Source organism: Mobula hypostoma, chromosome 12 (genome assembly GCF_963921235.1).
Source record: "Mobula hypostoma chromosome 12, sMobHyp1.1, whole genome shotgun sequence".
NCBI lineage: Eukaryota > Metazoa > Chordata > Chondrichthyes > Myliobatiformes > Myliobatidae > Mobula > Mobula hypostoma.
The window spans coordinates 101,205,241-101,222,849 of record NC_086108.1 but is presented as its reverse complement, the minus strand read 5'-3'; the positions used below and the strand labels follow the sequence as shown (position 1 = coordinate 101,222,849).

The 17,609-nt window shown below is 43.8% G+C and overlaps 1 protein-coding gene across 2 annotated transcripts in view; it reads right to left on the bottom strand.

The window, feature by feature from the left end:
- Nucleotides 1–5,007, bottom strand: part of LOC134355256 (calcium-activated chloride channel regulator 1-like) — an 88,828-nt gene extending 83,821 nt beyond the window's left edge. For both annotated transcript variants that reach the window (XM_063065053.1, XM_063065051.1), the window contains exons 1-2: nucleotides 4,657–5,007; nucleotides 4,339–4,482 (exon numbers count right to left, since the gene is read on the bottom strand). In XM_063065053.1, the coding sequence (XP_062921123.1) occupies nucleotides 4,339–4,482; nucleotides 4,657–4,818 (306 nt within the window). In that variant the 5' untranslated portion in view covers nucleotides 4,819–5,007. The remainder of the gene's footprint in view (nucleotides 1–4,338; nucleotides 4,483–4,656) is intronic.
- Between the last annotated feature and the right edge of the window lie 12,602 nt (nucleotides 5,008–17,609).

Below are 17,609 nucleotides of genomic sequence, written 5' to 3'. Positions count from 1 at the left end.
TTGACCCCGTACCCACCAATGTATGTACCTACAAGACACCGTGCACCCCAAACCCTATACAGACACCACACGACACTCCCATACCGGGCGCGATGCACACGCACGAGGGATTACCGACGCCTAACGTGCTGGCACCTGAAGTCAGGCCGGAGCCAGCACAACCGCCATCGCCGGTGCTACGTAGATCACAGCGATGGACTCGACCGCCTGATAGACTTAACCTGTAAATATACTTCTTGTAAATATTGTCAGACACTTCACCCCGCGGGACTCTTTTTAAAAAAATGAGGGGTGAATGTGGTAAACCATGTATATATGTTGTAACTGGGTTACCTGTCTGGACACACCCATCTGCTGACTGCCCCTGTGGCTCCTCCCACAGAGTCCTGTATAAAGGTGTTCGCCTTGCCCCTCCCCCTCAGTCCGGGGGCAGACACTCACTGTGGAGGTCGTATTGTACAGCGAATAAAAGCCTTTTGGTATTTTACCAAACCTCAGTCTTTTGGAGTAATTGAAGGTGCTTCACCAAGACTGAAAAAACTGACAAAACCACATAATTATAACATATAGTTACAACAGTGCACAATACCATAACTTGATGAAGAAGTCCACGAGCACAGTAAAGTTCAAAGTTTCTCAAATGTCCCACATCTCATGCAGATGGGAGAAGGAAGAAAAACTCTTCCTGCCATGCCGACCACAATCCGACTCTGAGTCATCCAAAAACTTCGAGCTCTGATCAGCTCTCCGACACCGATTACCGAGCACCATCTCTGTCCAAACAATTCGACCTCCTTCTCAGTCGCCAAAAGCAGGCAAGGCCGGGGATTTTGAAGTCTACCCTCCGAAAGATTCCCGACCACGCAGTAACAACAGCAGCGAATGGGCGTTTCAGAAATTTCTCCAGATATCCCTCTGTGCTTTCACGTCTATTCTCCATCAAATCAGAATTGTCCACAGCCCCTATTTAACAGATACGATATCATTTTCCACCGGAGGGCTGCGCACACACAGGCGCGCCGCCATCTTCTCCTCCCTCACAATGAGGGCAGCATCAATGGTGAAGGAAGGGAAACCTCATTCTTTGAAGAAGGAAGACATCGCTGATATCCTGGAATGGAAAGCCGCATCCTGGTAGCAGATGCAATAGAGGAGAAGGAACTGAGAAAAGAGTCATTGTCCTTATCTACCACCTCATGAGCCTCCACATCCAAGACATCATTCTCCAGAACTTCTGCTATCTTCAAGGGGATCCTACAACCAAAGGTATCTTTACCTGCACACCCGCTACTTTCTGCAGGGATCGCTTCCTCTGTGATTCAATTGTACAATCATCCCTCCTCATTAATCTCCCTCCTGGCACTTATCCCTGCAACTGGCCAAAGTACTACCGGTGTCCATTCACCTCCTCCCTCATGTCCATTCAGGGCCCCTTTCATTGAGTTAACACTTCACCTGCAAATCTGCTGGGGTCATCCATCATGTCTGGTGCTCCCAATGCGGTCTCTTCTACAGTGGTAAGATCTATTGTAAATTGGGGGACCGTTTTGTTGAGAATCTATGTTCCATCCACTAAAAGCAGAACTTCCCAGATATATTAATTCCAATTCCCATTCCAACATGTTGATCCATGGCCTCCCCTGAGGTCACAATGAGGCCACCCTCAGGGTGGAGACCAACAACTTATCTTACGTCTGGGTAGCTTCCAACCTGATGGCATAAATATAGATTTCTCCATCTGTTAAAAAAAATCCCTCACCCTTCTCCTCCCCTCTTCTTCTATTTCCCTCTCTGTCCTCTTATCTCTTCTTACTTGCTTATCACTTCCCTCTAGGTCCCCTCCTCCTTCCCTTTCTCCTATCAGATTCCTTCCTTTCCAGCCCTTTAATTCCTTCCTTTCCAGCCCTTTACCTTTCCTATCCACCAGGCTTTACCTATCACCTTCTTTCTATCCTCCTTCCCCTCTCCCCATCTTTTTATTCTGGCATCTTCCCCCTTCCTGTCCAGTTCTGAAGAAGGACTTCGGCCCAATTGTTTTTTTAATTTCCATAGCTGCTGCCAGAGCTGCTGGGTTCCTCCAGCATTTTTTGAGAGACGTTTTGGATTTCCAGCATCTACAGAATTTCTCATGTTTTTGACCACCGCACCCATATTAGCCACGCCTCTGCCCAGCCCCTCAGTAGCCTTCAACCCCACCCCCCCATGCACTGTCATTTTACACTTACACGCCCACCTCATATTTACACTGACACAGTCACAGTCAGAGTGTTCCTGGTAGCCCTGCTGCTACCAAAATGATTTCCTCTTGCCAAGATTCACTCTGTCACTTTACCATTTCAGAATCAGAATCAGGTTTAGTAATCTCTCATTGATGCTGTCTGACCTGCAGAAGTCTCACAGCCTGAGGGAAGAAGCTGTCACCCAGCCTGACAGTCCTTGTTCTTACACCGTTACCTTCTGCCTGATGGTAGACGGTCAAAGAAATGGAATCAGAATTGGGTCAATATCACCGGCATATGTCATGAAACTTGTTAAGTGGCAGCAGTACATTGCTTCCAGCTCCTGTAGTCCTCCCTGATGGTGGGAATGAGAAGAGGGCATGTCCTGGGTGATGGTGGTCCTTAACAATAGATGCCAGCTTTTTGAAGCATCACTCCTTGAAGATGTCCTGGATGCTGGGAAGTCATGATGGAGCTGACTAAGTTTACAACCTTCTGCAGCTTATTTCAATCCTGCCTCCTGTCCTATCTCCTAACAGACAGGAAAGAAGATCTCCCATCTTCTTTCCTATTAGGGTCACCTCATGTGGAAAGATTCCTGCCCTTATGTACATACAATCAGACTATGTTTACAGTACAAGCTATTCTTATGTGTATGTGGCCACACTCAAACAGTTATTTGTATATTGTGTTTTATAGGATTGCTTTTATACTTACAGTATATTTATTGTGTTTTTTGGGGGTTTATTGTGTTCATTCTGCTTATTATGATTTTTTTCACTGCATTGGATTAGCAGTAACAATCACTTCATTCTCCTTTACACTGGTGTATTGAAGAATGACAATAAACAATTTTGAAACTTGAATCTTGTTTTCACCACCGTTAGAGGCCACATCACAAGCAGTGAATGACCAGGCTGGAAGAGGAGTAGGTGCGGATTACAGGGAGGTGTAGGTAAGGAAACCAAAAGAACTACTGTACTCTCGTAATATTTAAAATGTATCTGATGAACGTTTGGATTGCCAATGACCTAGTCTCTGTAAGTGGGGTTACTATTGTTACGTACCCCGTAACTGGGTTGTCAAACCAGCAGAAATGGACCACTTAGTTGGAGTCTGGATTACTGGAACTAAGAAAGTTTTATTAAAGAAATAAGTAACACAGTACTCTAATAGGAAGGATATAAATGCAGCAGGTTAGCAATGGTAAAACACACGTACACAGAACTAGGATAATAGGAATCAATCAAGCTCTATCGCATTTGTAATCCTAAACATTTTGGGAAATCTGATATAAAATCAATTATTTCCCTCCAAGCTGTCAAGCTGATCAACATTCCATCCATTAAACTCACACCCCCACCCCAAACCACCACTACACACACATCAGCCCATGAGCACCCCTCAAACCTCACCCCCAACAATGCACTTTATTTCTATTATGTCTTTCATAGGATTACTGGTACAATTATATTTATTCTATTTTGTGCTTATTGAATTTTTATATGCCTCATCAGATCTGAAATGTGCTATTGAGTTTAAACAGATCACATGAAACAGTCCCGGTGCGTTGGGGAGGCGGGCAGAAACCAGGACTTGGTGAGTTGAAAGGGAGAGAGCAGAAACTGGGGTTCAGTGTAGTGAAAGGGGGCTTTGGAGACGGGGCACCAGGGAGGATAAAGAGAGCACAGAAAAAGGGATTCCAGTACGTTCAATCAAACACATGAATTGACATCCTGATGAGTTGAAGGGAGAACAGAAATGGTGAGTTTCAGCGGGGTGGGTAACATCATCTGTGAGCTAGATGCCGAACCATCTTTCCGAAGGATTCATTCGGATTAATTTCTGAATGATTAGACAGCAGATTACTGGTGTGATATTGTATATACCTCAGATTTTCACTTCACCTGTAACTTGCTGCCTATTCAGCAGCTCCATCTACATCAGCATACATTATCACCCTCTCACACTTTGCCACTCCTTCATCCATAAATTTATAAATGTTATCCAAAACATCCATTTCAGTATTGAACCCTGGGCAACTAGATACTAGCTCTCTATCATTGTTCAATATGATATACAATCATTTACTATCACTCTCTGATTTCTTTGTTCTTACCTTCTCATATGATTGATTAGTTGGTCTTTGAACCAAGCTGGAGCTAACTGGCCAGGTTTTAGGCAAAAGGATTTTAACATCTGAAAAATAGAGCCACTTTTTGGTAGCTTGATGCAGGAAGGAGGAGGCTTCAATCATCATCGCCTAAAGGAAACACAAGTTTAAAACCAATGTCTCATTGTATTTTAATTATGAGACCAGAGCAATTATGGATACATATTCTTTTAGCTCTTCTTCCTGTCATCAAATCCTAATTTCAAGGTAATACAACACAACATTGACACAAAGCAACAGATCTGAATTCATTTTAGATCTTACCTGGATTTTTTCAGGGAGCTCCTTATCATATGGGATACTTGGTTTAATTGCAATCACAATGTCTTTATATCCATTATCTACCACATGTATTCCACAGCTGCTGTCAGCATAAACGCAGAGGAGGTAACTGAACACCAAGGGAAAAGCGTTTCGCTGAACCATTGTTGCAATGAAGTTTTACTCCACTCCTCTTGCTTCCTTTGCTTATGTTCCTCTGATTTTGCCAATAAATCAAAAATAATTGTGAAAAATTGTCCCCAGAACACAAAAAAAGGGATGGCAGTGACTCAGAATTTTTAACTTAATCCGATTGTTCAGCATCGGCAAGCTGTAACATAACAATGAACTGCTTCAGACGCAGAGCTGCAAGAATGGTTCATCTTGGAATGAATCCAACAAAAACCTCCTGTAAATAATAAATTCTATTTAGCTGGAAACTTTTTTCATGTTTAAAGCGTATAGAGAGCAGGCTATTCTGGACTGGGTTTTGAGCAATGAGGAAGGGTTAATTAGCAATCTTGTCGTGAGAGGCCCCTTGGATAAGACTGACCATAATATGGTGGAATTCTTCATTAACATGGAGAGTGACATAGTTAATTCAGAAACAAAGGTTCTGAACTTAAAGAGGGGTAACTTTGAAGGTATGAGACGTGAATTAGCTAAGATAGACTGGCAAATGACACTTAAAGGATTAACGGTGGATATGCAATGGCGAGCATTTAAAGGTTGCATGGATGAACTACAACAATTGTTCATCCCAGTTTGGCAAAAGAATAAATCAAGGAAGGTAGTGCACCCGTGGCTGACAAGAGAAATTAGGGATAGTATCAATTCCAAAGAAGAAGCATACAAATTAGCCAGGGAAAGTGGCTCACCTGAGGACTGGGAGAAATTCAGAGTTCAGCAGAGGAGGACAAACGACTTAATTAGAAAGGGGAAAAAAGATTATGAGAGAAAACTGGCAGGGAACATAAAAACGGACTGTAAAAGCTTTTATAGATATGTAAGAAGGAAAAGACTAGTAAAGACAAATGTAGGTCCCCTGCAGACAGAAACAAGTGAATTGATTATGGGGAGCAAGGACATGGCAGACCAATTGAATAATTACTTTGGTTCTGTCTTCACTAAGGAGGACATAAATAATCTTCCAGAAATAGTAGGGGACAGAGGGTCCAGTGAGATGGAGGAACTGAGCGAAATACATGTTAGTAGGGAAGTGGTGTTAGGTAAATTGAAGGGATTGAAGGCAGATAAATCCCCAGGGCCAGATGGGTTGCATCCTAGAGTGCTTAAGGAAGTAGCCCAAGAAATAGTGGATGCATTAGTGATAATTTTTAAAAACTCGTTAGATTCTGGACTAGTTCCTGAGGATTGGAGGGTGGCTAATGTAACTCCAGTTTTTAAAAAAGGAGGGAGAGAGAAACTGGGGAATTATAGACCGGTTAGCCTAACGTCGGTGGTGGGGAAACTGCTGGAGTCAGTTATCAAGGATGTGATAACAGCACATTTGGAAAGCAGTGAAATGATCAGACAAAGTCAGCATGGATTTGTGAAAGGAAAATCATGTCTGACGAATCTCATAGAATTTTTTGAGGATGTAACTAGTAGAGTGGATAGGGGAGAACCAGTGGATGTGGTATATTTGGATTTTCAAAAGGCTTTTGACAAGGTCCCACACAGGAGATTAGTGTGCAAACTTAAAGCACACAGTATTGGGGGTAAGGTATTGGTGTGGGTGGAGAATTGGTTAGCAGACAGGAAGCAAAGAGTGGGAATAAACGGGACCTTTTCAGAATGGCAGGCGGTGACTCGTGGGGTACCGCAAGGCTCAGTGCTGGGACCCCAGTTGTTTACAATATATATTAATGACTTGGATGAGGGAATTAAATGCAGCATCTCCAAGTTTGCGGATGACACAAAGCTGGGTGGCAGTGTTAGCAGTGAGGAGGATGCTAAGAGGATGCAGAGTGACTTGGATAGGTTGGGTGAGTGGGCAAATTCATGGCAGATGCAATTTAATGTGGATAAATGTGAAGTTATCCACTTTGGTGGCAAAAATAGGAAAACAGATTATTATCTGAATGGTGGCCGATTAGGAAAAGGGGAGGTGCAACGAGACCTGGGTGTCATTATACACCAGTCATTGAAAGTGGGCATGCAGGTACAGCAGGCAGTGAAAAAGGCGAATGGTATGCTGGCATTTATAGCGAGAGGATTCGAGTACAGGAGCAGGGAGGTACTACTGCAGTTGTACAAGGCCTTGGTGAGACCACACCTGGAGTATTGTGTGCAGTTTTGGTCCCCTAGTCTGAGGAAAGACATCCTTACCATAGAGGGAGTACAAAGAAGGTTCACCAGATTGATTCCTGGGATGGCAGGACTTTCATATGAAGAAAGACTGGATGAACTGGGCTTGTACTCGTTGGAATTTAGAAGATTGAGGGGGGATCTGATTGAAACGTATAAGATCCTAAAGGGATTGGACAGGCTTGATGCAGGAAGATTGTTCCCGATGTCGGGGAAGTCCAGAATGAGGGGTCACAGTTTGAGGATAGAGGGGAAGGCTTTTAGGACTGAGATTAGGAAAAACTTCTTCACACAGAGAGTGGTGAATCTGTGGAATTCTCTGCCACAGGAAACAGTTGAGGCCAGTTCATTGGCTATGTTTAAGAGGGAGTTAGATATGGCCCTTGTGGCTACGGGGGTCAGGGGGTATGGAGGGAAGGCTGGGGCGGGGTTCTGAGTTGGAGGATCAGCCATGATCATAATAAATGGCGGTGCAGGCTCGAAGGGCCGAACGGCCTACTCCTGCACCTATTTTCTATGTTTCTATGTTTCTATAATCTGAAGAAGATGATGTACTGCAGATGGAAGAGAGAAAGTGGGTCCTCTCTGAAATGGATGAGGTGTAAGGAGATATCATGGAGGCATTACAGTCCTGAAGGATACAAGTAAAACAGTTGCAAAGACAGAGTCGCACAGAAGCAGGCCCATCAGCCCATCTAGTCTGTGCAGATCTTTAATCTACCTGCTGCCATTGAACTGCATCCGGACCATAGCCCTCAATATCCTTCCCATCAAGGTCCTCAAGTCCCAGCAAAAGCATTATAAATACTCTCTGCATGTTTTCAATCTTACATCCATCCTATAGGTAGGTGAACAAAACTGCACACAATGCTCCAAAATAAGCCTTACCAACATAACATATCAACTTCTGTACACAATTCTTTGATTTATGAACTTCAATGTACCAAAAGCTTTCTTTACATCCCTATCTACCTTTGATGCTACTTCCAAGGAATTATGGATCAGTATTCCCAGATATATCTGTCTACCACACGCCTCAGTGTCCTACTACGCACTGGTTGTTTGGACCTCACACTTGTCAGCATTAAATACCAACTGCCATTTTTCCAGCTAGTCCAGATCCTGCTGCAAGCCATGATAGTCTTCTCACTGTCCACTACACCACCAACCTTGGTGTCATCTGCAAATTTGCTGACCCATTTGACCACATTATTCACGTCGGATACTGGAGTTCTGGGAGACCCGAAGTCTCCCAGGGAACTACATCTCCGTGAAGTGCATCCAGCTACGGCTCCTTGAAGACCATGCTAGGGATCTGGAACAGCAGCTGGATGTCCTTTGGCTTGTGCAGGAGAGTGAGGAGGTCATCGATCGGAGTTACAGGGAAGTGTTCACCCCCAAGTTGCAGGAGGTGGGTAGTGTGACTGTCAGGAGAAGAAATCGGAAGGTGAATAGGCAATTAGTGCAGAGCACCCCTGTGGCCATTCCCCTCAATAATAAGTATATCATTTTGGATACTGTTGTGGGGGATGACCTCCCATGGATTGCCACAGAGACCAGGTTGATGGCACTGAGCATGTGTCTGTGGTGCGGAAGGGAAAGAGGGAGAAGAGGGGAGTGCAAACAACAGGAATTCTGCAGATGCCGGAAATTCAAGCAACACACAACAAAGTTGCTGGTGAACGCAGCAGGCCAGGCAGCATCTCTAGGAAGAGGTGCAGTCGACGTTTTTTTGGCTGAGACCCTTCGTCAGGACTAACGGAAGAGTGAGTAAGAGATTTGAAAGTTGGAGGGGGAGGGGGAGATCCAAAATGATAGGAAAAGACAGGAGGGGGAGGGATGGAGCCAAGAGCTGGACAGGTGATTGGCAAAAGGGATATGAGAGGATCATGGGACAGGAGGCCCAGGAAGAAAGACAAGGGGGGGAGGAACCCAGGGGATGGGCAAGGGGTATATTCAGAGGGACAGAGGGAGAAAAAGGAGAGAGAGAGAAAGAATGTGTGTATATAAATAAATAACGGATGGGGTACGAGGGGGAGGTGGGGCATTAGCGGAAGTTAGAGAAGTCGATGTAGAGGGGAGTGGTAGTGATAGGGGACTCAGTAGTCAGTGGAACAGACAGGAGATTCTTTGGACATGAATGGGCTGGTATGCTGCCTCCCAGGTGCCAGGGTCAGGGACATCTTGGATCATGTCCACTGCATTTTGAAAAGGGCGGGAGAGCAGCCAGAGGTCTTGATACATATTAAACCAATGACACAGGAAGGAAAAGCAATGAGGTCCTGACGAGAGAACTTAGAGAGTTAGGCCGAAAGCTGAAAAGCAGAACCCCCAGGGTAATAATTTCTGGAATTACTACCTGTGCCATGCTCCAGTGAGGGTAGAAACAGGATGATCTGGCAGATAAATGTGTGGTTGAGAAGCTGGTGCAGGGGGCAGGGCTTCAGATTCTTGGATCAATGGGATTTCTTCGGGGGGGGGGCGGGCGGGGGTATGACCTGTACAAAAGGGGCAGATTGCACCTAAACCCAAGTTATGATGAGCCCTTTTCTTTTTTTTCTTTCTTCTTTAATTACTGTTTACTTAAGTTAACATTTATAAATATACTTCCTTTATGATTGTATGCAGTGTACGATCTGTTATTTCTCGCTGACAGGCAATTGCATGGGGCCAGTATTTACATGTTATCCACGCAGATCAAAGTTTGGATGGGCGTCATCCCAATTTGTTAGTTTTTGGTGGGACCCAAGTCATATCGATCTTTGATTACAGAGTCTGAGAAAGGTGGTTTACTCACCACTGAGTCCAGTGGCTCTCAGCAAGTGGCTAACAAGCTGCAGCCCAGAGAGAGGTTTCATTGTGAGGGAGTCATCCTGGCTTTGATTTGCTGAATACCATGTAATTGCTCTAAGAATTGATTAAGTGGTTGAATGCTTATGCCTGTGTTAATCTGTTGCCCATGAATGTGATTAAGATACATGATCATGGTCGCTGCAGGTATTAAGCATTGGTGCAATTTAGAGATTACTCATGTTACATACCCCATAACTGGGTTGCCAAACCAGCAGAAATGGACCACTTAGTTGGAGTCTGGATTACTGGAACTAAGAAAGTTTTATTAAAGAAATAAGCAACACAGTACTCTAATCAAAAGGATATAAATGCAGCAGTTTAGCAATGATAAAACACACATGTACACAGAACTAGGATAATAGGATCAATCAAGCTCAATCGCAGTCTAGGGGTAAATGATCAGCTAAATTCAGTTCAATTTAGTTCAATTCAATTCGCAGTAATCGCTGTTGTGCCGTTGGGGCGGGGAGAAGAGAGAGAGCGAAAGCGAATGAATATTCAAAACGGATTCCAAACTGACCTTCGATATTCCTCGCAGTTAGCTTTCAGGCGAGCCCTTTGTAATGTCTTCTGAGGTCACCGACTGTGACCCCTCCGTTCCAGATACGATCGTTCTTCTGCGGTGAACCCGGCACCCAGGCAAGGGCGGACACACACACCAGGTTCCCGCCCGACTGTATCTTTCCACCCTGTGTGTCTATGGCTGGTCCCGCGACCAGACCTCGAAAACTGCCACCAACTTGTGGGGGCACACCGCTTCCAGGGTCTCATTACCTCGTGGGAGTCGTGTGTCTCGCCTTAGCGAACCTGTCCCCTTTTATCCCCCTGCTGGGGTATCGCCTGTCCATCAAACTTCAAACAGTTCAGGGTTCAAAGCCACACCGGTCTCTGACAATACTCGGATCTGTGTCTCCTTTTCATTAATCCCTCTTGTCTCTCTCTTATTAGCACCTTGCATGTTCACCCATTGTCCTCTTATCGGCATCAATCTTCTGATAACTGGTTCTTTTGTCACACTCACAACTAAGGTCAGAAGTGGGGATGTTCGCAGATGACTGCACAATGTGCTACACCATTCAGGACGTCTCAGATAGTGAATCAGTTCCTACCCAAGTGCAGCAGGACCTGGACAATATCCAGGCTTGGGCTGACAAGTGGCAAGTCATACTTGTGCCACACAAGTGCCAGGCAATGACCATCTCCAAGAAGAGAAGATCTAACCACCATCCCTTGACATTCAGTGGTATCACCATCATTGAATCCCCTACTGTCAACATCCTGGGGGTTACCATTGACAGGAAACTGAACTAGTCTAGCCATAGAACACCATGGTTACCAGAGAAGGTTAAAGGCTAGTAATCCTGTGGCATGTACCTTATCTCCTGACTCCCCAAAACCTGTCAGCCACCTACAAGGCTGAATAATAAGACCATAAGACCATATGATACAGGAGCAAAGAAGTAGGCCATTTGGCCCATCAAATCTGCTCTGCCATTCCATCATGGGATGATCCAATTCTTCCAGTCATACCACACCCCTGCCTTACCACACTCTGACTAAAGTAATCTCTTCACATCTCTGTTCTAAATAGACATCCTTCAATCCTGAATTTGTGCCCTCCTGTCCCAAAAATAACCTACCAAATCATGCCAAATAACACATAAAGCCTAAAATAACAGTAACATAGTAAAAGCAGGAATGATATGATAAATACACAGCCTATATAAAGTAGAAATACTTTTCCACAATCATTGCCTGAACTGTTCTCCGTAGCGAAAATCTCACGCAAGCGCTGTTGGTAAAAACACGGCGCAAGCGCTCTCCAGTAACCTTTAAGTTATGAAGCTGCCAAATCATACCAAATAACACGTAAAAATACACAGCCGATATAAAGTAGAAATAATGTATGTACAGTGTAGTTTCACTTACCCGAATCGGGACAATGGTGTGTTAGGCTGAGTTGTCGCAGGTTGGGGTGGTACAGTGGACCCCACCCTCCAGGCCGCCGACTGATACATTGCCACGAAGCATGCAGAGTGCAGCGGTAGCTGGGAAGTACACAGCACATCTTTAAGAAAAAAGCCTAAGTAAACATGCTAATTATTTAGGTGCCACCCAACACGTAATTGTCGGCCTAGATCAGTGCCGATTGCCGATTGCATCGTCTCTGATCTGGGCCAACAATTATGTGTCGGGCAACACCTAATTAATTAGCTTGTTTATTTCGGCTTTTTTCTCAAAGATGTGCTGTGTGCCTCCCGGCTACCGCTGCATTCTCCATGAATCACGGGGTGGTGGGACACTGAGGTGTCATCTCGTCATCTGTTTCCATTAGAGCAGGCAGCTCATCTTCTCCTATGACTGCCCGCCTCGATGTCGAAGGTCGAGATTCATCGTCTGCTGTGGCTGATGTGGAAGGCTTGCTTGACTGCTGAGCCTCGCGCATTTTTCTATCACACAGTTCTTTGTAAGGACTCAAACCATCCTGCAAATATCCCCTAAACCTACGTACCCTTTCAAAATTAAAGTCGTACTTTATCATTGCGGTGAAAATCTCACGCAGTTGCTTCACGTTCAGTTTCTGGCCGACTTCACTTTCGCTACTGCATTCGGTTTCGATTGTTATCCTTTCTTCTTCCAATTGCATCAGCTCTTCATCTATCAGTTCTTGGTCATGATATGCCAAAACCTCTTCAACATCATCTTCGTCAGCTTCCACAAGCCAAACTCACTTAGTCCTTACTTCGTTCACCACGATCAAAACGCTTAATTATGTCTAGTTTTACGCTAAGTGTAACACCCTTACGAGCTCTTTCAGGCTTTTCCGATACCTTAGAACTCATCTTGCTAACGGCTATTCACAGGCACGTGTATAAGCAATGCTGGCGAGAATGCAGTTCCGAATCCGGGGAGAGCGGCTGCTCGGGGTGTGCGCTGGCTTTTATCGCGCGCTGGTTTTCCCCGCGTGCTACTTCTTTTTTCGTAACAGTGAAAAGACCTTCTGAAAGCGAAAACAGGGTACTAATGTAGGTCTTTCGTAACAGTGAGGTTTCGTAAAGCGAACGTTTGAAAAGCGGGGAACACCTGTAGTCCTATACCTACCCTCAATTCTCTTTTACCCTTTATATACTTAAAAAAGCTTTTAGTATCTTCTTTTTTTTATAATTCAATTTTTTATTATTATTTATTCTTATTTTACAAAGCAGCACAGCATATCATAGAGCAGATACAGTACAGCATATTTACACAGCCATCTCATGGCAGGAAAACAAATAAAACTTAGAGACAGAAATATGTTCTAATTTAAGTTTAAATTAACATACAACAAAAATTGATCCCACAGGTCTAGCACTTTTCCCTCACTGTTAATTCTTCCCAACATGTGTTCATCTGATGAAATCTTAATCATTTCCTCAGTCCATTCCTTCACAGTGGGACATCTGGGTTTTTTCCAGTTTTGCAATATAATTCTTGCAACTGTGATGAGACCCACCTTTAAAATAGTAAATTTGTCATTGTTTACATTAGGTATCATTGTCCTATCACCTAGGAGACAAAGCCGTGGGCACAAGGGCAGTGTGGAACCTGACTAATTCCCCAATAGATCAAGAACTTTACACCAAAATGGACGGACATGGAACACTCCCAATTCATGTGAAAATATGTGCCCACCTCATTTTTACATTTCCAGCATAAATTATTATTAACAATCCCCATTTTGTAGAGTCTAGTTGGTGACCAATAATATCTGTGTACTATCTTATACTGTATAAATTTCCCTCTGGCTTCCCTAATATGTCTACCCAGATTTAATAAAATATTTGACCACTCATTATCTTCAGTATCGCTTCCAATATCCTTCTGCCACACTGCTTTGAGATTGTTACACGATTCACCCACAGAGTGCTTGAACAGTTTATAAAACACTGATGCTTTATGAACTTCCTGTGGTAATGTAAAGTATTCAGTGTGACGAGAATACACATAGATAAGATGTTAGCTGTCATGTGTGATCAGCAGTTGGTCTGCCACCTGTCTTCAGGAGAGAGATAAGGAACACAATGAAACAGCATCTGGAGATGTGTAATGAAGGGACGGGAGAGAGAGAGCTGTCTGGAGCGGCTCTCCCTTTGAACCCTGAACTGTTTGAAGTGATGGACAGGCGATACCCCAGCAGGGGGATAAAAAGGGACAGGTTCGCTAAGGCAGGACACACACGACACCCGAGGTAACGAGACCCTGGAAGCGGTGCGCCTCTCACGAGTCGGTGGGAAGTATCGGACAACGCACGGGGTGGAAAGGTACGATCAGCGGGAACCCGCTGTGTGTCCGCTCTTGCTTGGATGCCGGGTTCACTGCAGAGGATCGACCGCATCTGGAGGAGGGGTCACAGTCGGTGACCTCAGGTGACATCACCAAGGACCTGCCCGAAAGCTGCTTGTGAGCAATCATCACCGGTCTGTGAGTGGAAGTCGTTTCTGAATGATCAGTCGTTCCCGTTTTCTCTCTCTCTCTCTCCCCCCACGTTGTCCATCGCCATGGCAACGATTATTGCGAACTGAACTAAATTGGACTGAACTTTTGTGTCACTTTGAAATTTGGTCATTTACCCCTAGACAACGATAGAGCTTGATTGATGCTGTTATCTTAATTCTGTGCACATGTGTGTTTATCATTGCTGAACTGTTGCATTTATTATCCTTTCGATTACTGTGTTGCTTGTTTCTTTAATAAAACTTCCTTAGTTCTAGTAATCCAGACTCCAACTGAGTGATCCATTTCTGCTGGTTTGGCAACCCAGTTACCGGGTACGTAACATCAGCTAAAGAGTTACTTTGTGGGTCACCGTTCTTAAATATGCTACTAACGCAATGTCTTATTTGTAAATACTTCCAAAAATTCCCTTTATCTACAAACTTATATTTCCTCTGCAAATCCACATATGACACAAAAATCCCATTCTCATAGAGATCACCTCCTGTATTTACACCTTTAGTCTTCCATTCTTTCCAGTACACCATTCTTTTCCCAATGCATATCTCAGGGTTATTCCAGAGTGAGAAGTACAACTGGTTTAAATGTGACATTCTACAGGCTTTATGAATTGTACTCCACACACTCCTTGAGTGAAATAGTATAGGATTTAGGTTAGTCTTGTTTTCCACATGTTGTGAGAGGTTGTTTGCAGCCAGGCTTCGTTCTATAATTACCCAATCTAAATCAACATCAGCCCTGTCCCAATGTTTAGCAGTCCTGACGAAGGGTCTCGGCCTGAAACGTCGACTGCGCCTCTTCCTATAGATGCTGCTTGGCCTGCTGCGTTCACCAGCAACTTTGATGTATGTTGCTTGAATTTCCAGCATCTGCAGAATTCCTGTTGTTTCCAATGTTTAGCTAACTTGGTCATTTCAAAGGATAATTTAGACTGAGCCTACCCATGTCCCTGGACATAAACATCTTATTCATTTTAATTCTGGGCTTCTTCTTATCCCATAGAAAATCCCTGATAATTTTGTTGTATTGCTTGTAGATCAAATCTGATATATTTAAAGGAGCATCATAGAAAGATAATTAAACTGAGGTGCAATGACCATTTTAACTACATTGACTTTACCCCAGAGTGACAGTCTCAGTGCCCCCCCCCCCACTTATCCAGATTATTTCTTATCCTACTCAGTAATGGATCATAATTTAAAGTGATTATTTCATCCAAATTCTGACCAGAGTTTGATCCCTAGATACTTCATTCCAACTGGCACCCAGCTGAAATTAAATTGAGATACTGAACTTCAATAACACAATCTTGACATTGGCATAGCCTCACATTCATTGCAGTTGATTTTATAACCAGATACATCAGAATATAATTGAATTGCTTTCATTAGTGGGGTAAGGAATTAGGAGGGTCACTAATCAGAAATAAAATATTGTCAGCATATAGCATCAGATTATGCTCCTTTCCGCCTCCCTTCACCCCTCTAATATTTGGATTGGCTCCAATCATGATTGCTAAAGGTTCCAAAAAAATCGTAAATAACAGTGGGGAGAGGGGACAGCCTTGGCATGTACCACATGAAATGTTGAAAAATGGTGATATGATACCATTTGTAATAACAGCAGCCTTAGGATTTTTATACAAAATTCTAATCCATGATTTAAAGATAGAGCCAAACCCAAAGAATGACAAGGCTGTGGTTAAAAACCTCCACTCAACCCTGTCAAAGGCCTTTTCGGCATCCAGGGAGATGGCAGTAACTGGGATACTACTTGGAGAGTTCAGCCATGTTATGTGCAGTAATCTCCTTAAATTGTCAGTTGGGGATCTGCCTTTAATGAAGCCAACCTGGTCAGTGTTAATTATAGATGGTAATACTTTCTCTAATCGCAAAGCCAGTATTTTAGTCAGTATCTTACAGTCCACATTAATTAAGCTTATAGGCCTATAATTGGAAAGATCTATTGCATCCCTGTCTTATTTTGGGATCAATGATATTAACGCTTCATTAAATGTATTAGGTAAAGATTCCAAATTAAATGCTTCTGAATAGATTTTTGTTAGAATAGGAGCCAACATGTCCAGAAATTTCTTATAATATTCAACTGGGAAGTCATCCATACCTGGAGATTTCCCTATTTTCATAGTTGCAATAGCCCGTCTGACCTCATCATCAGTAACTGGGGCATCCAAGGACTCAGCTTGTTATGGGGATAATGTAGGCAATTTTATGTTAACAAAAAAACTGATTCAGCTCCTCCTGGTCATGGTTAAACTGTGATGCATATAGTCATAGTCATACTTTATTGATCCCAGGGGAAATTGGTTTTTGTTACAGTTGCACCATAAATAATAAATAGTAATAGAACCATAAATAGTTAAATAGTAATATGTAAGTTATGCCAGTAAATTTTGATATAAGTCCAGGACCAGCCTATTGGCTCAGGGTGTCTGACCCTCCAAGGGAGGAGTTGTAAAGTTTGATGGCCACAGGCAGGAATGACTTCCTATGACACTCTGTGCTGCATCTCGGTGGAATGAGTCTCTGGCTGAATGTACTCCTGTGCCCACCCAGCACATTATGTAGTGGATGGGAGACATTGACCAAGATGGCATGCAACTTAGACAGCATCCTCTTTTCAGACACCACTGTCAGAGAGTCCAGTTCCATCCCCACAACATCACTGGCCTTACAAATGAGTTTGTTGATTCTGTTGGTGTCTGCTACCCTCAGCCTGCTGCCCCAGCACACAACAGCAAACATGATAGCACTGGCAACCACAGACTCATAGAACATCCTCAGCATCGTCCGGCAGATGTTAAAGGACTTCAGTCTCCTCAGGAAGTAGAGAAGGCTCTGACCCTTCTTGTAGACAGCCTCAGCGTTCTTTGACCAGTCCATTTTATTGTCAATTCGTATCCCCAGGTATTTGTAATCCTCCACCATGTCCACACTGACCCGCTGGATGGAAAGAGGGGTCACCGGTACCTTAGCTCTCCTCAGGTCTACCACCAGCTGCTTAGTCTTTTTCACATTAAGCTGCAGATAATTCTGCTCACACCATGTGACAAAGTATCCTACCGTAGCCCTGTACTCAGCCTCATCTCCCTTGCTGATGCATCCAATTATGGCAGAGTCATCCGAAAACCTCTACAGGTGACAAGACTCATAAATGTTCCTAGAACTGTTGAAACACTTTGTTTATTTCTTTAGATGAAGACACTAATCTATCCCCTTTCTTAATTACAAGTATAACAAAATGAGGAGGGGAGGAGAAGGTGGCAGCACGACGCAGCA